The sequence below is a fragment of the Empidonax traillii genome, unplaced genomic scaffold, assembly GCF_003031625.1.
Source record: "Empidonax traillii isolate 1590-97213 ecotype Southwest subspecies unplaced genomic scaffold, ASM303162v1 scaffold458:size851334, whole genome shotgun sequence".
Taxonomy (NCBI): domain Eukaryota; kingdom Metazoa; phylum Chordata; class Aves; order Passeriformes; family Tyrannidae; genus Empidonax; species Empidonax traillii.
The window spans coordinates 774945-799460 of NW_020955651.1; the positions used below are offsets into that span (position 1 = coordinate 774945).

The 24516-nt window shown below is 36.1% G+C and overlaps 1 protein-coding gene across 1 annotated transcript; it reads right to left on the bottom strand.

Moving 5' to 3' along the window:
• Positions 1–281: 281 nt before the first annotated feature.
• EPYC (epiphycan) lies at positions 282–22082 on the bottom strand. Its single transcript, XM_027895366.1, has 6 exons — positions 21909–22082; positions 7618–7771; positions 4780–4938; positions 3877–4079; positions 2169–2264; positions 282–539 (listed from the first exon to the last, which is right to left on the bottom strand). Exons 1-6 carry the CDS (start codon positions 22074–22076, stop codon positions 369–371), a joined length of 951 nt encoding a protein of 316 aa, XP_027751167.1. The 5' UTR covers positions 22077–22082; the 3' UTR covers positions 282–368.
• Positions 22083–24516: the final 2434 nt, after the last annotated feature.

The following is a 24516-nucleotide window of genomic DNA, read 5'->3' on the forward strand; positions in this document are numbered from 1 at the left end:
ATAAATATTCAATTGTGTACACAAATTTTATTTTTTTATTTTTTTTACCATGTAATTGTTAAACTTTAATATATAAAATTATTTAACTTTAGAATTCATACATTAAATCTGAATAATTCAGCATAAAAATTGTCATTTACATTGTTTTTGTAGTAAAATATTTGTATTTGTATTGCTAAATAACTTGCAGTTGGGTAAATAATGGATTTGTCTTCTAGCATTTAATAATGTGTCATAATAATTAATTATTAACAGAAATATTTCCCAAATTAATGAGATTTGAAAAAATCATCTTAATATAGCAGCGAGTTAATGATTTGTCTTTTGAGATTCTTACAGCATATGACGGTATAGGCTGCTATCAAAGCTTAGATGAGGTTACCAACTGGCAAACGGGGTAGACACATGTATGCATAAGGTGTTTTGCTCAGGTTGATGGGATTACCATCCAGTCTGATGTCTTCAAGAGCCCTACGTACATAAGTAAAATCTCTCATTTTGCAGAAAGTATCTTCGTGCATCTCTTGAATGTTGTTGTTCTAAAAGAAAAAAAAAAAAAAGAAAAAGCTATCAGAATGGTTACCTGAAAGTAATTTTTAACTCTTTGAAGAACCATTTATGGATGTTTTTTCGGTGCCTAGAGAGATACTCATTTGAACTCAAGGACCCGGATTGTGGCAGCAAGTCATCAACAGAGAAATCCTCCAAGCAGGGGGAAAATTTTTTGGCCAATGCAAAGCTTCAAAACTAGGTAATTTAAATCATGTAGAAGAGATATATGGGTGTGGTTATACCAGGTTCTGCTGAGGTATTCTGGGAATTGTAGTTCTAAGACTCTTGCACATGCTCAGATGGATGCTTGCATGGGATTGGCTTAGGAAGTTACCTGTGTGACGTGGGATTATTTGAAACTACTATTTAACCTGTGACTCTTTGAATAAAGATGCTTTCGTTACAAAGAAGTATAGAGCATTTTCCTTTCTAGATCATATTGAAGAGACTTATTGACAAATTAGAACCAGTTTAAGCTAGTCCAAAAATCATAGAAACAGAAGTATCATCCTGACAGCTTGATGTACCTGCAAAGGCACAAATCTGAAATTTGATCTGTGACAAATTTCTTTCCTGCAGGCCCTCCCACATTAGTTTACCCCATATCTATATTTATATTGGGAAAATTGAATGCTTTAGGTTTTATTCTTTTGATTTAAATTCCTCTCATATACCTTATATTCACTGATCTTTTGTTCTTGAAGTGAACCATTTTCAGCAATGAATTGCTAGACTACAATATTATCAGAAAACTGGGACTAAAGGTTCATCTTCTAAAGTGAGGGCTGTCTGAAAATTCTTCTTTTCTCCATTCTTTTGCTAGTCAGAAATTTGTGTGGAAAAAGTACAACTCACTAACTTTGTTCTGTAGCACATATCATTGAATATTTAATTTACAGCCATAAACAGGCACAAAAAAGGTCAGGTAACAGGCAGAGAGTTTCTATAGATTTACTTATTGAAAGATAAGGGTTAAATAATATGTGGTATGTTAGTTTGCTTATTAAAAGTTTGGGGGTTTTTTTTCTGTAATATGTAGCATCTGATAATCCAAACTGTGTATTGATACAAGAGGAGATAAATGGAAAGAAGCAGATCTGGAAAACTTTAAAAAAAATAATTCAGAAAGAAAGTGTTAGATAAAAGAATTGCAGAAAGATGATGGATGCGATGTTCCAAAATAATCAAATGGAAACATTTTGCTGAAAAATGTTTAGTGGGAATTACCTTTATTAAGAATGAAATGCACTGAGTATAGTTGCAAACAATATGTAAAATTACTTCCTCTGGGTGTCTGAAAGTATTCCCACTGGAAGATTTGTGTAAGCAGTGTGAAGGATTTCTGTCATTGAAGGCTCTAAGACTAATGATGATCTGGACAACTGTGAACATAACTTTCACCTGTACTAATAATAACTCTAGAATTTAATGTTTGAAAATATTGTATTACAAATTCTAAAAATTAATGTTTATCTGAGCTAAATTTTAATTGTTTGAAAGACTGCATTCATTAATTAATTGTATATTTCCAATAGCTTGTTTAGTCGAGTAAGAACACTTCCAGATAAAGTTGCCTTTTCAGTTTTACTATTTGAGCTGCTACTTTTGTAGCCTACCTGAAGATGAAGAGCTTGGAGGCTTTCAGGGAGTGGCAAGGGAATATGATCCAAGTTATTGTCAGTGATGTAAAGATGCTGCAGTTCATTCAGATCCTAGAGGATAAAGGAAAAAGGCAGGGGGAAATGACAGACATATTTGAAAATCCCTAGCAAGTAAGTTTGAAATCTATCACTGCAATGAGCACTGCAGGATAGTAACATTTTGTTTTACCATGATATGAGTGAAAACACAGAAATTCAAAGACAGTAACGAACTTTCATTTGCATATACTGAGAATGTTTCTATTAAGAATTGGGTGTTTGCATTAAAATGAAGGGGGAAAATGTTTCTGAACTACCTACAGACTTAATTATTAGAGATATAATTTCAGTGATTATGTTTTAAAGAGAAAATACTTCCTCTTATGGTCATTATATAGAAAGGCTTCTTGTTCTGTCAGCTTTCTTTTGTGACAAACTTACTCAATTTTGCGGAATTGTTTTGGTGTTGAAGCAAATAAAAAACTGCAAAAGAAATTACTGAGTTAAAAACACATTTTTAATTCCATTTCAAAAGATAAATAATATTTTCCCTTAGTGGATGAATGACTGACAGACACCATAACTAGGTTACTCACAATCATCTTTGAAAGCTCACAGCAACCAGGAGAGGGGTTTGAGTCAAGCCAGTGTCACCCTCATCTTCAAAAAGGGCAAGAAGGAGAATCCAGGGAATTACCAGCCAATCAGCCTCATCTCAGGCCCTGGAGAGGTGATGACTTCATTCTAGAGGCCATCTCTATCCACGTGGATGACAAGAAGGGGATCAGGAGTAGTCAGCATGGATTCCTTAAAGGTAAATCATGCTTACCCAAACTGATTGCCTTCTAAAATGAAACAACTACCAGGACGGTAGAGGGGAGAGCACTAGATAATGTATACCTTGACTTCAGTAAGGCTTTCGACACTGTCTCACAACATACTCATAGGCAAACTCAGGCAGTATGGACTGGGTGAGTGGATAGGGAGGTGGACTGATAACTGACTGAATTGCAGATCCCAAAGGGTCATAATTAATGGCATAGGGTCTAGTGGGAGGCCTGTCACTAAGGCTGTCCCCCAGGGTTCTATACTGGACCCAGTATTGTCTCACACATTCATCAATTACTTGGATGGAGGGGCAGATGCCTCCTCAGCATGTTCACTGACAGTGCAAATCTGGGAAGGGTGACCAACACCCCAAAGTCCTGTGCAGACATATAGAAGGACCTCAGCAGGCTGGAGGCATGGACAGAGAGGAACCACCTGAAATTCAACAAAAGCTAGTGCAGGGTCCTGCACCTGGTGAAGAATACACCAGGAAAACAGCTCTGTGAAAAAGGACCTGGGTGTCCTGGTGGACAAAAAGCTGTCCATGAGCCAACAGTGTGCCCCTGTGGCCAAGAAGGCCAATGGTATTGTTGGGAACATTAGGAAAAGCATTGCAAGCAGGTCAAACGAAGTGATCCTGCCCCTTTACTCTGCCCTAGTGTGGCCAGGTCTGGAGTGCTACATCCAGTTCTGGACTCCTCAGTACAAGAGAGACATGGAACTTCTGGATCGGATCCAGTGGAGTGTGACAAAGATGATTAGGGGACTGAAGCATCTATCTTATGAGGACAGACTGCGTTTCTGACCACATCCCAGAGACAAGAAAAAAAGATTTTCCCATACAACCCAGACTTACTTTAAATGCCTCATTACGTATTCCTTTGTGACCAAGCCTGTTCTTACTAACATCAAGGAATGTTAAGGTAGATGGTAACTCAGGGAGTTGCCTTATCCTGTTATCATGGAGCACCAGCTCCTGAAGTTGGGGCAATCTTCGGAAAGCATCCTTGTGAATATCTGATATAAAGTTTGCAGTCAAATCAATCTTCTTTAAGTTGTCTGGCAGAGAAATAAAATACAAGAAGCATGTAAGAATGTATTTCCTGAAATTTCAGAGAAAAAAAAAGGCAAACGGGTCATTTAAATTACAGGTGAAGTGTCTTGAATCATATTCATTCCTGACCCACTATGTTACAGTGTTCTCAGTATATAATGCAATAATCCATATTTGAACAGTTCTCCTAAGGAATCTTTCAGTGAAAGCCTTCAAAGTTAACAGCTTTAAGGTTTCTGTGTGCTCTGGAAATCTTTTAAATTACTATCTTTTGAAAAAAATAACACTTATAGGGAAATAAACGTATTCTCTACTGCCTTGTTCCATGTTTCTTTATTTTAACATTTTCCTATATGTAAGAAATTTGTACACTCAAGCACTTTTTTAATAAAAAAAAAAACCCAAACAAAATTAAATTGAACATTTGGGGTTTTTTTCCCTACCTTTCTAAAAATGATTGTAAGTAACAGAAAAACAATAAATGATCATTGCTATTTCTAATAATTCAAAAATTTGACGGAGAATCTGCATCTAAAGTATTGACCTTTATGCTCCAAAGCAGCAAAGTGCTTTTCTGTGTGTGCATTTGTGTGTAAAATTCTACCATCATCAAACATTATACAAAATGCATCACTGTGTTTTAGATTAGGATAAGCCAGAAATGATAGAAATTAAAGTTAATTGCAACAATACTGCTATCCATACTTAAGTTAGCAAAGTCATTTCTGCTGATCTTCCTGATTCTGTTGTAGCGTGAATAGAAATACGTGGTTTTCTTAGGCAATGGTGGAACAGCATCAAGCTCACGATCATCACAGTAGACTGTAGTTCCTAGGCATGTACACAAAAGGCAAGTGGGAAGGCCTATGAAGGAATTTAAAAGAAAACAGTTTGTTAGAAAGGAAATGTACACAAATGTTATGTAAGTTACTACAATAAAATGCTCACCTAAGCACGTAAAAATTAGACTTTGTCTGTAGTAAAGTTCTCTCTCATTATGTTTTGATCACCACATCATATAATTGCAACTATAAAGTCATTAAATTCTTAAATTTTATTTTTCTCATTACACCTAAAAGAAAAATTAACTTGTCCTAATACAGTGTTTCTCAGACTATAACTGTAAAATGTCTGGTGACAGCAACCAGGCAAAGGTCAGTTTCCCCCTAAGCTAGCGTGTACTCCCCTCTAGACAGAGGACTCAGAGCTAATGACTGAAACTTGTTACAATTCTTGTTTTGTTCCCTAAATAGTACTTCTGAATATTTTGTTGGGAAATTAGCATTTTCCTACAGAGCTATGGAGAAGAACCTCAGTTTCCTTTGCATGTTGTTTTCTGATTCAGAAATTCAGAGTCATGAAAAATCTCCCTATCAGTCTAAGGTAACTTGGAGACCATGTTAACAAAATATTTGGTTACCACCACAAGTTTGTGAAAGTGAAAAATGAAACCATTTCATCTCAATCACAAAACTGCATGAATACTTTGAATTCAGAAGTCTCTTTTGATGGAACTATTCAAATTTTATGAGACTTGTGACATTGACTTTTTGATACATCTTTTCTTTGATTATGGTTATAAAACAGCATGTCTATTTATCAGCTTTTAATCCCATAGAAATACTTTTCTGTTTCATGTTTTCCTCCTTCTTGTAGCAGATGGCTGGTTATTTGTTCTGTTTACTTACAGAATAATAGCATAATTCATGAGTATGAAAATGTTTCTCTTGCAGATTAGTTTTTTCTCTAGATCAGTTGTGCCTACATTACAGATGAGCCTTCTTAATCCATATAGCTAATTATAATATGATAATAATATAATAATACCAATAACCAATTGAGGTACCTCTTCAGGCAAAATTAAAGAATGAATTACTAGAGTATTCTTTTATTTGAGAATCTCTACTTGGACATCGAGGAATAACATTTATGGAGAGATAAGACTCTTTGAATGCTTTCCCTAACTTTCTCCACAGGAGCGCTCACACTGGCTACAAGGAGCAAGCCTGACACAGGGAAAAAAATAAATTGTCACACCTTGAAATATTCCAGCAAATCTAGGCCTAAATGTAGAGTTAAGGATGGCTGACAATTTTTCATAATATTGCAACATAGTACAGGAAAAGGATTTCCCCTTCTGTCCTATTTTTGATCTTGGAGAAGTGGTATTTGTCACCTATGGATGGTGCACACTGAAAAAGAACAGAAGTAGGGGAAGGGTTCAAAAAGACATCAAAAAGAAAAATGAACTTGGCTTGATGTTCCTGAGCCTTATAGTCTACTATTCAGCATTAGGCCACTAACAGTAAAAACATCTGACAGGAAAATATGTTGCTAAAAAAAAAACCCAAAAAACAAAAGCAATCTGATTTGACATGTTACAGCCTTGAGCCTCCCATGAGTGTCTTAAGTTAAAACACTAGTTGGTTTGCATCCAGTGCTTGAAAATGTTGACACATAGAGAATTCATCTTATATACTATTTACATGACATTTTGTAACATCCTGTAGATTTCAAAATCGAAAAAAAAATGTGGGCTTTTTTTTTTTATTTTCTGAAATCTCTTGTGAAATTCTCATTCAATTTTTATTTGTGTTGACATCAGCGTATTTTTTGTCTGTTCAAGGCTTACTTGTAATATGTATAAAATAAAGACTATGAATTATTAACTCCACTGAACACACAATTTTGGAAATATGAACTCTGGCGTTTCGGTTTGGGGTTTTTTGTTGGTTTTTTTGGGTGGGATTTTTTTTTTTTTGTTGGTTGGGATTTTTTGTAGTTTATTTGAGTTTTTTTTATAATTTCTTTTTTTTTCTATTGTGCTCAGCTGAAGTGTTAGGCATAGTAAAAAATGGGATTTTCTTGTCTTTGTATGTTGATCACCATACAACACAAAGACCTATCACAGCATTGGACAACTTAGTGAGCTTCAGCTACAAGAGTTTAGAGGACCTTCTGACAAATGCCAATTACTAGCATTGCAAAGTTTGTGTGGGAGAAGAACAGATTAGGTTTTGCAATTTTAATTCCCCTGCAAGATGTATAAAGTTCTTATTTTATTATACATAGTCAGAAGAACTGAAAATCAGCTTTACCCCAAATTTCTAAATAGCTCCCCTTCCTTAACAGTTTCTAGTTTCCATGGTAAAAAATTCTTCAACATTTTAATTATATGTTGTATGACCATATTTACAAAAAACATGGAACAAATCATTATAAAACAAAGATTGTTGATAATGACATTGAAATCTAAGACAAAAAAACCAAACAAGTACTAGTAGAATTTGCCAGCCATCAGCAAAGTTGTAAATCCTCATTGACACAGTTGTTTTCATAGTGAAATAGTATGGAAACATTTGGCTAGGCACTATAAGACTTCAGAGTATTCAAGATAGGCATATTATATCTTTCTTCAGTAAGAGAAGTACAGAAATTATGAACTTCCTCTTCAGTAAAAAAGGTAGACATTCATAAGCAAATAAATGTGCTTACTCAAAATCAAAGCTACACTCACAAAACTCATTGCTCTTTCTTACTAACCATCTTGAGTCTGGAATCCAAGAACCCCAGATCCCTGTGCTGAAGACCCATCAATTAATTTTGGTGTTGGTACTTCATCCTCAGTTTCTTCTGTCAGTGTTGCAGAAGAATAAATCTCTTGAATTGTAGAAGGTAGTGCTGTCCCAATCTCTATCTAGGAAAAACGAAGAGAAAATCTTAGTATTTACTTTCACTGACAACTGTTTCTCTTCCATATTCTCCCACTAGAGGTCACATATTTTGTGAGATTTAGTGCTTGAGCTGCATTTTATTCAGCAGCTTTAATGACTTCTGGTGATGTATAAACAATTCATGAAAATCCAACATACTTATTCACTTTTTATCTCAGTGTTTTGAATGCCTTTTTTATGCTCACATGTATATACTTCATTAATGAGAATATAGTGAGAACATATACTAACAAAATTACTTTTCCACACCTAAAGATAAATTAGATTTGGGATAAAAATTGATATATTTTGTGTGACAAATGAAAATTTCCTGTGAAACATCAAAAAGATGCAAGTCATTTACCATTAAATTGTAAATTGTACCAGCATAAATCTAAGTCTGATATAGCTGTGCAGGGTCTCTTTTAAGAACACTAACATGCTTTAAAAATCTTATTATTGAAGATTTTTGAACTCTGACTTCCCATGGTGCTTTTAATATGTTGGCAGTGGTTTTGTCACTTTTTTCCCTAAATCTAAATACCAAAAGACTCTGGTTAGTTTCATTCATCAGTAGCTGTATTATGTGGTATGAAAAATTAAATATATATAAAAATATTAGATAAAATCTTGATTTTAAAAAGCCAGGAACTACAAAATGTTTCTTTTGTCCTGCACTCAAAATAATTAGTCAAACCAGTAAATTTTGCCATTCTGTTGACTTTCCTATGTGAAAAATTCAGGATAAAAATTAAGATGTAACAATTTTCTTGCGTCACAACACTCATAAAAAGAGTATTGCAGACTTACTAGGCTTTTTTGCACAGGGGCCTATGTGTGCAAAGAAGCAAAGTGGTTTTCTGTAATCACCCAGACATGGAGAGTCCACTCTAGTTGTGTGACCTTTGCAAGTTACTTTACTGCTGTATCTTCACTTCCCCATATGTAATAATATTGTTTGATCATGCCAGGGCCTCTTTTGAAAATACACTTTATTCTTTAAATCCAAGACAATGAATTAGTGTCCTTATAGGGCTTTGCACATCTGAGGTGCCATTTAAAACTTAGATAATATATCTACCCCTGTGGGTGCTGCACTCCTGCACTTTGCTTAACACTCCTTACCTTTTTCTAAGGTATGACCAAATGCAGGAATCTTGTCACAGTATCATTATCCCAAGTGAGAAGGCACCAAAGTCTAAAATTCTGCTTCAATAAAGATTTTCCTACACTGCAGCTTTCTAGCACAACACCACCTTAAAAATATTGAATCCTGAGTTTTTCACCTAACCAAGCACCTCCTTTTTTGAGAACATCCTTCACCTACTGCTGGATTTGATGTCTCCATGGGGAACCAGTTGTTGAAATCAATCACAGTACTGTTTTCAGTTCTAATTGTAAAGGACAGGTAAAAAGTAATTGCATCCAAACTGGCAAAGCGTTTAGGATTTTTTTAATTGTATTTTCTATGTAAACTATACAAGTTAAAGGAACTAACACATCTGAGGTCTGTGTCCCAAGCACAAGCAAAGCTCTTACTGTATTCTGATCCCTATTTGAATCTCTTTATATGTGTGTATATATTTTAGATGTTACCAGCAGATGAAGGAGGTGATTCTGTCTGTCTCTCATGAGACCCCACCTGGAAGACTGTATCCAGCTCTGGGGTCCCCAGCACAGGAATGGGCCTGTGGGAGCAAGTCCAGAGAAGGGCCAAGAAGATGAATACAGACTGAGAGATTTAGGGTTGTTCAGCCTGGAGCAGAGAAGGCTCCAGGAAGATCTTATAGAAGCTTTTCAGTACCTAAAGGGGACTTACAAGGAAGCTGGAGAGAGGCTTTTTACAAGAAAATGTGGTGACAGGACATTATGATGATATTATGAAGAAATTCTTTACTGTGACTATGGGGAGGCATTGGAAGTGGTTGCCCAGAGAAGTTGTGGATGTCTCATCCCTAGAAGTGTTCAAGGCCAAGCTGGATGGGGCTTTGAGCCACCTGGTCTCACGAAAGGTGTCCCTGACAATGGGATCCTTCAAGATCCCTTCCAACACAAACCATTTAAAAATTTTTGGAAGAAAACACTTTACACTTTATAATAGACTCACTGAATCTTGCAATGTAGCTATATATTAATTACAAGCAGCATTAAACATTATGATCATGGACTGCCTGAGAACATCCAAACAACTACCTAAAATCTAATTTTTTGCATAGAAATTATTTGGTTTAAGTTATATAATGGCCACAGGTTCAAATATTTTCCAGCAACAAGTTTCACTGAACACAGAGAACATGCAAGCAATGAGAAACCCATAAGCACTTGGAACTTCACAGGCTCAGATTTTGAATAATCAAATTCAGGTTCTCTAATATTCTTTAACTGTATTCCAATACATCACATATACTATTACTAATTAGAGTTTATGGATAAAAATGGCCTGATACTGTTCAAGGGTCATAACTTTGCAAAATGCAAGGTGATCAAGTGAGCAAGATGACCTTCAGATGAACTATAACTGAGTAACTTGAGTTGGAGTAAGTAAGAGTTTTGTGGAGATAAATACACAGTGTTCCCATCTGCAGCACTGACAGTAGACAGCTTAACCAGGAATGGACTTGGGGACAAATCAAAAGAAGACTTTGGGAACAAAGGAAATGGGACAGCTGTTCTCTGAATGGAGGAAGCCCAGAGGGAGAGAGATGCATTCCAGACTTTTATTGACCCAGGTTAGTACTGCACTAAAGTTCTTGTGTATGGTGTCTACTTCACCAGTTTTGTGGAAATCAGATAAAAGTCTCTCTCCTTAACTTTGGAATAAAATCCAGAGATGCTGAGACCTGTTATTGGCTTTATATGCAGCTTTTGTGCCAGTTCTACTGAAAATAATATTATGGAGAAGAGTATTTTCAAGATAGAGTTTGTAAATAGGCTTCAGACCATAGATAATTTTCACTTGTTATGGGATTTGGATCATCTACCCTAACTACCACCTCTCTGAATATTTGAGGGCATACTTCGTGGAACTTAATATCTTGGGATTTGCGATTTACTTTATCCTTTTGAGGTGTTTTTTGTTGATTAATCACTGTAGCTGTTGGGTACCAAAGCAGAGGTATTAACTCCTACTATTTCTATTTCTAGACTGTTATCTCTCTCTTACTGTAGGATGTTATCTAGTTTTGTAAATGCACAGTTGCAATTTTCCTTGCTGCTGCACTAAGTCCAGGTTCTAGGGAACCTGTTCCCAGTAGTTAGCATTATCTATTCATTCCCATGCACCAGTTGTGGCAGTCATGAAAAAAAAAAATTATTGCAGTTAACTTAATGATGTTGCCATTTTTATACTGGTAACAGAGTAGGAGTTTACTGATATGTGTATTACATACCAGCCCTAAAGCATGAGAATTATTTTCTTGCTATTTACATAGCTTGGACTTGAACCAGTAACCTAAAGGTAAAAGTCTGTTTTCCATTATTGGTTATCTGATCCATGCAGCTTTCTATCTTTATATATCTTGATAAATCACGCAAGACTGTAACAAGACAAAGATGTCTCTTGGATCGCACACTGTACAGAATGATCCCTCATCTTCCAGATGTTTGTTTATTTTTGGCAACATGCACTTTAGTAAAAAAAAAAAAAAAAAAAAGGAAGCAGAAATTATTATGTATCACTTAATAGCATTATTTTCCATTGGGCTTTTGGAAGGGGTTCATTTGAGGGAGGTAGAGCAGTATTTCCTTTACTAATTTAAGTAATATCGTTTATGAAAAATCACAAAGCAGGAAGAACATTGTAGAGAAATACAGTAAAGTATGTTTCTCTTTGACAATAATTGCAAGTCTTCAAATAATAATCAGCCTTTCAAGACAGATTTAATACAGAGCATAGGAAAAAAAAAGAAAAAGTATGACATCACCTGTTTTTAACCATCTAACTATGCGGCTAATAGTTACCCTACCCTGTCTTTGGAATCAATCAAGAGTCTTGGAGAATACTAGAGTAGAATGTTAGCTACAGAGCATGCCGAACGAGAATGATATCTTTCTAAGTTTACATGGTGTCGTGGTTTTGCCCCCTCAGCCCATCCCTGGGGCTGATGATGGTTTTGTCCAGGTAATTTCCGGACAAAAAGACCAATCAAAAGTCCAGAAACGCCTTTGCTAATTACATCTTCAAGAAAACGGAAGAGAAAGTTGTTGGCGCAGTTGGAATTAGAGTAGCAGCCATGTAGAGGAGAGGAGTACCAGGCCCAAACAGGGCCAGACTCCCTCCTCCCCCGGCTTGGGCCGGGGGGGGAGCAGGTGCAGCACTAAAGTCCTCCCTTCTCTCTTGTAAGAGAGTGAAGAAAAAAAAAGGTTTAAAAGACGGACTGCTTAGACAGAAACTGCTGTGGAAAAATTCCAGCCGAAAGATAACGGAGCTTCCAAAGTCGGAGCTGGCAGCCGAAGCTGCAACAAGAAAGTAAAATGCGAAAGGGGAGAGGCTTGTTTCCCCCCTGCCTTTCTGCTCTCTCTCCTTAGCAGAGAAAAGACTGAAAAATAATCCTTACTACTTGTAAAAGTGTGTTGGAGTAAAGAGACTCCCCATGCAGCTAATAAAGAAGTCTGTGGGTGTACTAAAGAAAACCGAGGCTTCATAAGAAAAACTGAAGTGAGGCAAAGTCCTGGTGGAAATTTGTGACCCTGAGGGAAACCTGTACTGAAGCAGTGACGACTCAGGTGAAATACCGAGATCCGTGCGTGTGTAGATCTATACTGCTGTTAAAGTTTTTGTAACTCTGAGAAATCTCATGCTAGAGCGAGATGGCCCATGTGAGATGCTGGAACCCGTGTGTATGTGGGATCCGTGCCAGACCCATGCCGAAAAGTCTATCAAAGACTGTTCTCCCATGGAGAGGGACCTCCATAGGGAAACAGGGGTGGACTCTTAAACCATTAGCCCCTGTAACCCTGTGGAAGAAGATCCATAGTAAGCAAGTGTCCCCTTGCAAGCCTATGGAAGGAAAACCCTTCAGGACCTAAGTAATCTCCATCCTTCAGTCTTAGCCCAGGAGGGGGGTAAGCCCAGCCCTGGAAGCCAACACAGAACGAGAAGGAGAGAGAAGAAATTCCAACTGCAATGAAAGTGCTGCTGCTGAAGATCTGTTACTAGAGGAAAAAAGCTGGAACTCCAAAGATACAGAATGAGACTACTTCTTCTCCTTGGACTGGTATAAAAGGGAAGAAGTATTTTTGTATAAATATATATAGCACTTTAACTTGAGTAGAAATTACTATAGATATAATTCTTTAGTTTTTAACTTATTAGTAGTTTTTATTTTACTAGTAATAAATGTATATACTGTTTTCCCCAAATCCTGTCTCTCTTTTGTCTGCAAATACCTTCTCTCAACTAGTAGTAATTGTGTGGGGGGTGGAAAGCAAAATTGACCCAGAACAAAACCACGACACATGGAGTATCTATTTTGTCCCCATTCTGTGTTTATCCAGTATGACTCCAGTTTCAAATGAAACTGTTTAGTGTGGAGGGCCAATTTAGAGGCACTTTCAGACCTGGAAGTTCTGAAAGTCAAGAGCACAGAAATCAGAATATATCAGTGGGCAGTAAAATGCAATTGGTAAAAGCCAGCTCCCAACTTGCCATCCATGGTTTGGACATTAGGTCTGTACTATCATCCTTTCACAGTCAGTACAGAATGAGACAAAACTTCTGAAAAGCAGTTGCAGCTGTGGCCACAAATGCTTCTTTTAGGGTGGAGTCTTTAGGTATCTATCTCTCACCACTGACTGTAAAGAAGGCAAGGCAAATGAAAGGTTAGAAATGGCTCAGGAGTCCAAGCGGTGGGGGAAAAGGACATTATTATGAAAGAATACCTGTAGGCTAGGAGTCAATAGGACTGAAACAGAACAGAAATATAGATAAGAGTAACATATGAGGATTATGGACTCACATAATCTATGCAAAGGAATAAAATACAGAAAATAAATAAAGATGCAAGAAGCAAGACTAGAAACCATTAGATGCTACTTTTTTCTTCTGAAGTGGTGTAATTCCATTGGCACATGTTTTGTCTGTTTAATGTCTACATCTTTAGGATCAAAGTTGATGTATTACATGTGATAAGTTTAAATCCACAGGAGAATCTGAAGTATATGCTGTTTCAGTGTTTATTTTAAAGAAAAAAAATACACTTTAAAACATAAATAAAAATTCAAAACTTAAAAAGAAACATGAACTTGAAGGGACAGTTGTTTCACACACTGACCCATCAAAAAGAACTAGTTTCTGGCACAGCTATTCCAAAGCTACCAAAGGCTTACAAGTATATATCTAATTACGGTAGGGGTTATTCATAGAATCACAGAATGGTTTGGGTTAGAAGGGACCATAAAGACCAAATCATTCCAACCTCCCTGCCTATGTTTTCCTTTGCAAAAATGGCTTACATTTGCTTGAATTTTGCATTTAAAGAGGTTTTTATCCCCTATTGTTCCATCTTAAAGAGAAATAGATCTACTAGCCACTGCATGCTAATGCAATGATTACTTATACTGCAAATTATACAGCTCAGATAAATTGTCATTTTTTTATTACAAAGCTACATCAATAAGTTGTGTGGAGAAACTCGTGCAATAAAACTCAGTGAAATCTTGGGGAAAGTGATAGTTATAAGATTTCTAATTTACTGATTTTACCTACTCACACTCTTTCTCTCAGATTTTAAACACTTGCACATTTACATCCATACACTCCCATATCCCTAAATGTGTATGATCAAGTGATCTGTCCAGGATCACCCTTGTTCCACATTTAAGACACGGGACAGAAGCTACTGAGTCTTTTTAGTGTCTCTGGGGTTCTTCTTGACAGACTGAAAACTAACATTTGGACAGTTTTTTATCTCTTAAGCTTCACCAGCTCTTATGGGACAGTCTTTTTCCTTAGAGTCTTGGATACTTCAGCATCCATTAATCTTACGCTTGGTTGCTGTTCATTGCCTCCTTTTACTTATCAGGAATATGATTTCCTGATGGCTCATGTGGAAAGAAATGGTATATATTGCATTGTACAACCTATTTCCTGTCTGCTGGTGGGAGGATAGTCTTCCCTGAGAAGTTATCTGTGCTGCAATCTTATCAGGGTGCAGGAACTTTGACTTTCACATAAACAACACATTCCTCAGTTTTGCTGATGGAAACAGTGTTCTGGAAGTGGTACAGTCGAGTACAGTATCTGTTGCTACAAACACAGACCATTATTCCAACCCTTTCAGTCTTCTAATTTTTTTAATTTATTTTGTTGTTTCTGATGGGTCTTACACAGACATATGTGCATAAATTTCCATTCATACTTCAGTCAGACCAACCTTAATATTTACGTTTCAGAGTTCTGGAGTTGTAGCACAGTTCTCTAGAAACTAACATCTGTGGTTTCTCCCGTGGAAAATATAGGCAGATTTTGAATTTTTTTCAAAGAGTCTTAGAGAAAGAAACAGTCTTTTTAGCATCTCAACCTCAGAATATCCTAAAGCTTCTTATTTCAAAACAGGTCCGATTTCAGCTGAGTAAAAATATTTGTGCTGCACTGCATTACTGTAGAAGTTTTATTTATTAATTCTGTTGTCAGAGAATGAAGAAAAAGTCAAAGACTCATTCCAGCACTGCATTTGAAAGTACAGATTTTATTTCTAAAATTCTGCTTTGAGGGATATGTAATATCCAAGTTAGATTAGAGCAGATGCTTCTTATTTTTTATTGTTTGTTGTTTTGTTTGAGGTTTTTTTCTTGTTTTTGGTTTTGGTTTTGTTTTTTTAAGTAAGACATAAATTTAATAAAAGGTTGGTTTACTCCATTTCATTTCAGATGAAACAGAGGTGCTGGTTCTCCACATGTCCAAGCAAGAGGGCTGAGATGCAAGTTGCTACCCTGAGGAGGCTGGTACCCTGGAGATCTCTGTTCCAGAAGACGTCCTAATTATCAAGTGGGGTCCAGAGAGGAGTTTGGATGAAGTGTTGAAAGAAAACTGGAATACATCTCAAGAGGCAAAACTCATGGCAGGAGAAGAAAAAAAAGTCACAGGAAACATTATTTTGTAGCTGAATATGAAAGCAACTGAGACCCACAACTTTTTCCAAAGAATTATTAATGTTCCCTGCATTAGATAATCACTAACCATGAACAAAGATAGAAATTACTCAGAGCAGAACCATAGCACTTCCGCCTTTGAGCTGTATAACAAACCATGCTCTGGACTGTGTTTTGATTTGCTCTAAAGTTATTCTTATCTTAAATGATTTTTAAATGGGACAGAAATGCATGTTATTTAACTTCAGTGTTCAAAAAAATATAGCCATGGGTACACTTTAAGAATTTGGGATAACTTTCTAAAATATATGTATCTTGGTTTCATACCCCACATCAGTAGAAGAAACCACAAAACTGGAAGTCTGGGGTGAAAAGAAATAAAGGTTTAAGGGCCCAGGGAAATCAAAGTAGCAAGCATCTACTGTGAAAGGTCGATGTAAGTTCATTGGAGTTTCAGCTGTCTCCTCTTTTGCAGGTTTTTCAAACATTGCGGAAGTTATTCTTAAGCAGTGAGCTCCAGATGGACCAATTTAGGTGGCTTTGGACCAGGATAACTACCTACAGAATCTCATCCAGTCTGTGGCAAGAGGAAAGATGTAGTTACTCTGTTACTATGCCTAATATCAGTTTTAGTTGCTCAAGAATGTCTTAGCCAGTACACTCAGCCTTTAAAACATTTCAGATAACTAAGTGGGTTGTACTAGAATTTAGGGATTAACTGCTGTTTCAAATTCTTCCTTTTTGTCTTGTGTTATTTACTTTTGCTATATGACAAAGTAGTTAAAACATCGCTCGGGTATTTCATGATGACTTTTTAATCCACAGAAATGTTCACCTCTTGTGAAGACATCTGTACAGAAGTAAATGGAATCAGTTATGAACAGCCAAGTGAATATTCAGAGCTGTAGTCAAAACCTGCCTGAAAAAATAGAAAATTTTTTTTAGGATAAAGCTTCAAATGATAAATTTAATTCTCTTACCAACCATGTAGCTCTCTGACTTCTACATTACTCATACCAATTAATAAGTATTTTAAAGATGTATGGGACATGTTCTGAAAAGCCATTGTATATCCACCTTGAAGTCTCTTATTTAATCAGATACTTGGTACAAAGACAGAAACAGCAGTGTAAGCCTCTCAACTCTGTAGAATGGCAGGAGGGAGTTCTTGAACATGTGTGTTATGGCAACAGCAGATATGGTTTGTGTGTATGTGCACAGACGAGTGACTGTGTGTGTGTAACTGAAGTTTTGAGCTTTGTGCAGGCACCTGAATTTCCTATTATCACTTTGATTCAAATTCAACAAGCTAATGCAGCATCAAATATTGGCCTTTCACAGTGCTTCTTTCTGATTATTTTGTGGATTGTAATTTACAGCTCACCTCTGCTGTGTACACAGACCAACACACAAACTCCCTTGTTTTGCTGCTTACTCGGTGCTAGGATAACCACTTGTAATTAAGTGCTCCTTTGCTTCTCAACCTCACTGATAACCTATCTTAGCCATGAATATATTTTTCTGATGCTCCTGTATTTTCAGTTCTTATTTTTTTAACTTACCTTTTCCTAACTGAAGGAAAATAGGCTGATTATGTTTAACAGGCACTGTAATAAAATTTCAATGCCATTTTATTAAACATTAGCAGCTGATATATGTAAAAATCCCTCTCCCAAATTTGTTTCCAAACAAAGTTTTAGATTCCAAGAGAGAAAAAGTGAGAAGCTTACACAAGAACACATTTGAAAGTCTGGTTTGACTGTATCCATTTTGAAGATGTAAATCTGTCTTTGTATGCAGAGCAGTTGGGACAATGGAGACCCAGTCTTGACTGGGCCCTCTAGACCCTGTCATGATATAAATAATAGTTGGAAATACCTATGAACATACAGTGAAAAAAAGGGAAGATACAGCAGCTCAAGTTTATACTGTTGTTACTGTCAAGTTCAGAAGATAAGTCCAACACAGAGCATGTACACTTACAGTAACATTCCTTTGCAGTATCTTTCTCCTTTAACCTTGAAATTCATTCCTTGGTAATAGACTTTTCTTTCACATTTTCTTATTTTGGTCACTATCTGTGAAAGAGTTTATACTGCTCTCTATAATGTCTGTACACACATTTTATTTCTGAGCGATATATTAAGGTTTTTCCAGTAACAGTTTCCCTTTGGATGTAAAGCTTTGGCTAGGTCTTCATGTCTCACTAACGGGATCTTGGAAACCACAGAATTTATAACCCAAATTTGACTCACCCAGCACCTGAAAATTCAAAGGTTTAACTAAGGATTCAGTGCAATTCTCAGAAATTATTCCCAGCAGTAATTACTTTCCCCATGCAAAATATTTGCATTAAAAAATGTATTCCATGTATACATTTTTAAGTACCTTTTCTGAACCTTAGGGTTATCTTAAAATCTATGAGAAAAATACACTTCAAGTGGAAAAATATCAACAGTCATTATCTAGACAAAATGTTTTCAGAAAAATGTTCACAAGCCAATGAAGTCTGTGTGTATATATCTGCGTACACACTTCACAAGAAAAAATACTTCCAGAGTATGAGAAGTAGCAAAATCATGAACTTTGGACTTTGTCACTCTTGATTAACTATATTAAGATGAAATTTTGGTACTAAGCCTGAGACAGGTGCCTCAGGTTCATCGAAAGTTACTTGAGGTAGATGGGTTTATGGGGTCAGGCTGGGATGGAGTTAATTTTCCCTATAGCATCCCTCATAGTGCTGTGCTTTGTGTTAGTAGCTACAAAGGTGTGTTTTAGCTACTGGTGGACAGTGCTGGCACAGCACCAAGGCTGTCTCTGCAACATTACTCCCTCACCAGAAGGCATGGGGTGGTTAAGATCTCAGGAGGGGACATAGCAGGGATACCTGACCCAGCTGAGCAAAGGGATATTCCAGTGGCATCTGCTCAGCAATAAAAGCTAAGAGAAAGGAGGCAGTGAAGGCAGGGGGGTGGCTTTATTATTTAGGTATTTCTCTTCAGGAGCAACTGCTACCCATACTCAAGCCCTACTTCCCTGGAAGTGTTTAGACATCATCTATCGATGGGAAGTAGAGAATGAATCTTTTTTCTTTTTTTTTCCTTTGCCTCTACATGCAACTTTTGCTTTTCTTTATTAAACTGCCTATATGTCAGCTCACGAGTTTTTTTTCTTAATTTCTTTCCCTGTCTCTCTGAGAAAGGGGAGTAAGAAAACATCTTGATGGTCATCTGGCAGCTAGCCAAGGTCAACCCCCCTCAATAGATATCCAGAGAAAATAAGCCATATTTGTCTTCGAGGATAATCTTGGGATGCAAAGAAGAATTTTAGTCAGACAGAGTGAGTGGGAAAAATCCCTCCCTAGTTACCTCTAGGTCTTTCCTCATTTTCCACATTGAATGAGTGATCATAGCACTTAATGGGTAATATTCTGGAAAGGACATACTACATAGGTGCTTTAGCTTAACTCCTTAAGTTGCACATGTGCTTAATTCACATTGAAATTAACAAGGACAGCACACTGAATGCAACTGAAGTCCTAGAACCAGTCGGTCTCCTGACCTGCTGAAAAGACACATGACTTGGGTAAAGTTTGTATTTTGCCAATGAGTCTAAAAACATGTTAAACAGAACGATTTCTATTTTCACTTAACTGAATTTTAAAATCTTAAATTGAAGACAGCAACAACAGAAAGTACTGGTTTGGTTTTGGTTTTTAATCCACTATGTCAGAAGTCTAAAGACATGATTTAAAGCTCTCTAAAAGGAAATGCAGTCCTTGAAGAGTTGCTGTACACATGCTAGATCTATTGAAGGCTTGCTGTTTGTGTGTATCTCTTTGGTATTGCTCATTGTGTAAGCTATGCATAATAAAAACTAATCTATGACCTTGCATAAATATTGGGTTTTACACATAGACACACTTGTGTGTTTCTCATCTTTATGAAAACAAGATTGTAGGCAGGAAAACCGTAACCACGGTCAAGAAATCAAATGTATTCTGTTTAAAACTTGAGCAACATCAATAACATTCTGTGACTAAAGTATAACTTGCAAGACTGACATGCACTATCAAATAGTGCACTGATACATCTATAAAAGCTGCTTGATTTCTACAGCACTGACCACTCATCTCTCCTGGGATATGAGGAATTGTGAATATTTAGGTTTCTCTTGGGTGGTATGAGGAATGCAAGCCAAAAAAAAACTCAACTGGCTAAACATCTAGAAAAAAAAGTTTCTCACAGGGAGGTCCATCCATGTGTAAAGAAAAATTCTGTTTGACTGCTATGATAGATGACCTTCATCTGATGAATTTTAAAAGGGCTTACTGAAGAGCTCAGTAATGGGAGATAATCCTGCTCTGGAAAAGAAGCTTAACAGACAATATGAATAATCTTTCTGGACTCTGCTTATTCCATGCTTTCTTAAAAAAAGCAACCTGTGATGATACCTCTTGTATCTTTTCCTGTTGGGTGCCACTTTAATCATCCTGAATTTCCTTTCAGCTGGAAAAGAACACAGAAGCCTTGCCTTGTCTCTATTCTTCATTCAGAAACTTGGAAAAGGGCACCCCATGCTTTGGTGTCCTAGGACCACGCACAGAGAATGCAGCACAGGAGAATCCCAACAACTCTTCAATGCATTTCTTAGAAATCTACTCTTTGAATGAGAAAAACCTCTGTGCTGAGGCACATGCACATTTCTGGGAAGGAAACTGTCTTTGTGAGAATGATAAAGGCTTCATTCTTAAGAGAAAAAAAGAGACAGAATCTGTGATTTCTTAGTAAATGTGAAATAGAGAGGGCACAGCAACTAAAATTGGTGGGGACTTCAACAGGGATGAGAGCTCAAGCACACAGGTAAATAAAGAGCTTTGATTTTGTGTGTCACAAAGGAAGCAGGCCTAAGGCAAAGTAACTTCTTTACAGCAAAGTTCTTCTCAGTCCTCCTTATATTGAAAATTTATTTCCTACAAACTGTAAAGTTCTGATTTTGTGCAAACTTGAGATTATTTTTATCACTTCAGTTCTCCAGTTTTGGGATATATATTTATTCTTAAATTGTCTCTGTCCTTTGATTTCAAATCTGCTATCCAATTTCAGTCTCACGTTAATGAAAAACTAGCTCCTGTCCCTCCTGCTGTAATCATGAATATTTCAAAGGAATGTATTTTCATGAATTATGTATTGTTATGTGAAAAAGTACTAAAAATTTATAAAAATAAAACCTCCATATTATTATTTAAATATTATATTTTTCACTCAACTCCTATCACACTCAATTCTTAATCACAGAGTGCATATAATACCTTCAGGGAAGTTGTGTCCATGTCTAATCAGCAGTGAGAATAAAATTAATGTAGCCTTTTAGTAATTGTAGAGAAATAAAGGAGTGTAGGAGAGGAAGGAAGTGTTGAAGTCAACAAGTGGAGTCTCTTGCTTGTACAGGCAACATATCTTAATAACTCATACTGTAAAATAATTTCAAGCGTTTTTCTTCAGTAGTTTTTCTTACTTTCCTGCTTTTATATTCAAGTGCTTTTCCTTTCTTTTTTCTTCCTTCTGCTCATTTTCCTAACAGAAATAGAAAACATTAGCTTTTATAGACTAAAATTCTTGTACTGAACAAATCTATTACAATAAGAAATAACCTAAGAAAATAGCATTTTACTACCTCGTTTAATGAAAAATACTGTATGTCATGTCTCAGCAACCTCCATTTGTCATCCAGATAGATAAATCACAACAATCTTGAACAGAATTTTTGGCAAAGAATGGAGACCTGAGGAAAGCATGATACCTTTCACCTTCTCTCAAGGATTGCCACAAAAAAACCCACAAAAAAAGATCAGGATATATTTTGGCTGTGTTTTTAGATTAGAGGAAAAAGTGAATGAACTGAAAAAGCAATAGAAACCACATGAATAGATTTGTCTGAAAAATGTTTTCATGGCCAGAAAAAACTGATGAATTGCCACTGCGTTTGTGCACTTTGGAAAGATAGAATAAATGAAGTTCTAATTACCTTCATTTCATCAAACTGCTTGTTTTCATCATAGACAAATGGGTGAGGCAGCTCTTCAAGTGGAGTGTCATAGAACTCAGAATCATAAATTATGGTATCAGTGATACGTGCACCTCCAACAGACTCAAAGATAAAGAATCCCAGAAAAGCATTTACAAAGGTCTGCATTCTGTTTTTTTTCTGAAAGAGAAGAAAACGAACAGATTATAGGTAATCTGGTATTCACAAGAAATCCATGAAAATTTAATGTCACAAATACAGTACTTATATATATTACACAGTATTTCTGATGAATAACTCATGTTTATTCATGATGACTCAGTGGTTTAGTCTGGATTGCTTCACGAAGAGTCCCCAAGTCAGAATTTCTGCAGACTGCTTTGGCCAATGTTAACATTCAGAGAATTTGGAAAAGACCTATTGAATTTTATGGGTATAAAAACAAATTTACTTTAATGAGAACGTATCTTAAATGTGTTTTTCCCCTTTCTTCTAGCTTTACCTCTTTCCACTGCACCATTTGAAAAGAACTTTTGAGAAACTAGAGAAAAGGTAAATTATTGTATTATTTGTCTCTATCTCAATAAATAATCTTTTGAAATGTACAACAAAGTAATTTTATCTTTCTCCTCCACCATAGAAAAAAATCAAAAGAAAACAAAAAAAAAGTTTATTAGAAAACATTAGAAACTCTTTCTTTGTTGTCTCTGGATGAGTATAATCAAAACACTTTACATCCACTTTTTTTTTTGGTCAGAATATAATTTTAATTGGTTATATGATGTGGCATATTTGGACCATACTTTTGCAAAGGTCTGGGGAGCAAATTAAAAAATGTGTCCTTTATAGCCCCCTAAGTGACAGTACTCTGAATTCCTTCATTATTCAATCAACACCATTTTTAAAGTAGTGAGAAATGGTAGTGTAGTACAGTCACCTATTCTTCTTGGAGGATAGAACCCATTTAGAGTTCCAAAATTTTGTAAAATAGTAGAAAATTCATGCTAGGCTTGAATATTAGTGTTTATGCATTCCCTTTCCCTTGTAAGTGATGCATTTGCTATTATCATATAAGATGCCTGACACAAGGCTCTATTCAGAATTCTTTACTTACACCCTGATTTAGTTACAGCTCACATTAGTGTCACCAAAAGCACAGTGATAATGTGCACTGCATATATCTAAAAAATTGTACTCCTGGTGTGATACCATAAGACACACACTTAAATATTTAATTTAAAAACTATAGCTACTTATAATAGATTAAATATAAGAAGTATATGAAACTTTTTTTGAATATATATGCTGAGAAACAGGCTGAATTTTACCTTCATGAAAAGAGGTCTTTATGAAACTGGTTTAGGCATGAGGATATGAAATTCCTCTGGGGATGGTCAGTAATACAAGGCATTCATTTTTCTCTCATTTGCTTTATTCAGAAAGACTTCAGCTGCTTCAGGAAGAAGCTGTAGTCACTGGGGCTTCTCTTTGAGAAGGCTTAGATGAATTGCACCTTTCAGTATTAGCTTTCAATATTACTAAGATATTCTGCTTCATTACAAAAATGAAATAAAATAAAATAAAAATGCAATCAATCTCTGAAATAAACAAGCATGCTATAGCTTGGGGTTTTTTTCTGTCTTTATGTTTTCTTCTGCCTATTTTTGGCAACGTTGGTTTTGGTCTTGCTTTTCTTTTGTGAGTCATTTATTCCAGATGATTCAGCTATAAAAGATGTTATCCATTAACCCAAAATGTAGTACTAATATATCTGCTGTACTTTTTCCTCCAAATAAACAACCCTTAAATGAAAAATTACTCATTATTCAAAATTATTTTAATGTCAAATTGTGTAGTAAAAAGAGGGTTTTAAAGGTTATATAGCTTGATAAGTTTTAAATGTTATATATGTATACAGACAAAAACAGCAAACAGAACATCTGTGGAAAAAAATCATTTACCTATGGCTATAGTATCTGCAATTACTTTCAGGGTTTGCATATCTCTATTTCCCTTGTGTGTAATACACTGGAACACACTGTAATGATACTGGCATCTGCAGTAGCTGTAAGATCAAATATTTTGATGAAGATTATGTACATCTCTCATAGGAAGGAACTAAGACATATCCAGGGAAAAATAAATAGTCTCCACTATCTGCAAGACTTTGTATCAGTATTATGCATGATAAAATAAAACAAACACTGTAAAAATATTTCCTGCAATAAAAATTGAATTGAGAAGTACGAAAACTTACCTTTAGCTTCTACTCTCTCAAATGGGATGAATTTACTCGGAATGCAGAGCCAGTGGTATTAGACCCCGACCAATGGCAGTGGCATTCTGGGGTTGTGGGAGGTAGTACAGCTTCCACCCTCAACTGGAGGCCTCATCCCAGGGAGTTTCTCAGACTTCAAACACCTTTATATGTGATTTTCTTGAACTGAATTTTAGGAAGGTCAAACAAAGCTTTGTTGTAAGAAAACGACATTTCATTCAGATCACAATATTTTACACACACACACCCCTCCCCCTCAGATTTCATACTGCTACTACCAATTTACCAGTAACATTTTCAGTTGCATTCTGGAAACAAACTTTTGGGTGG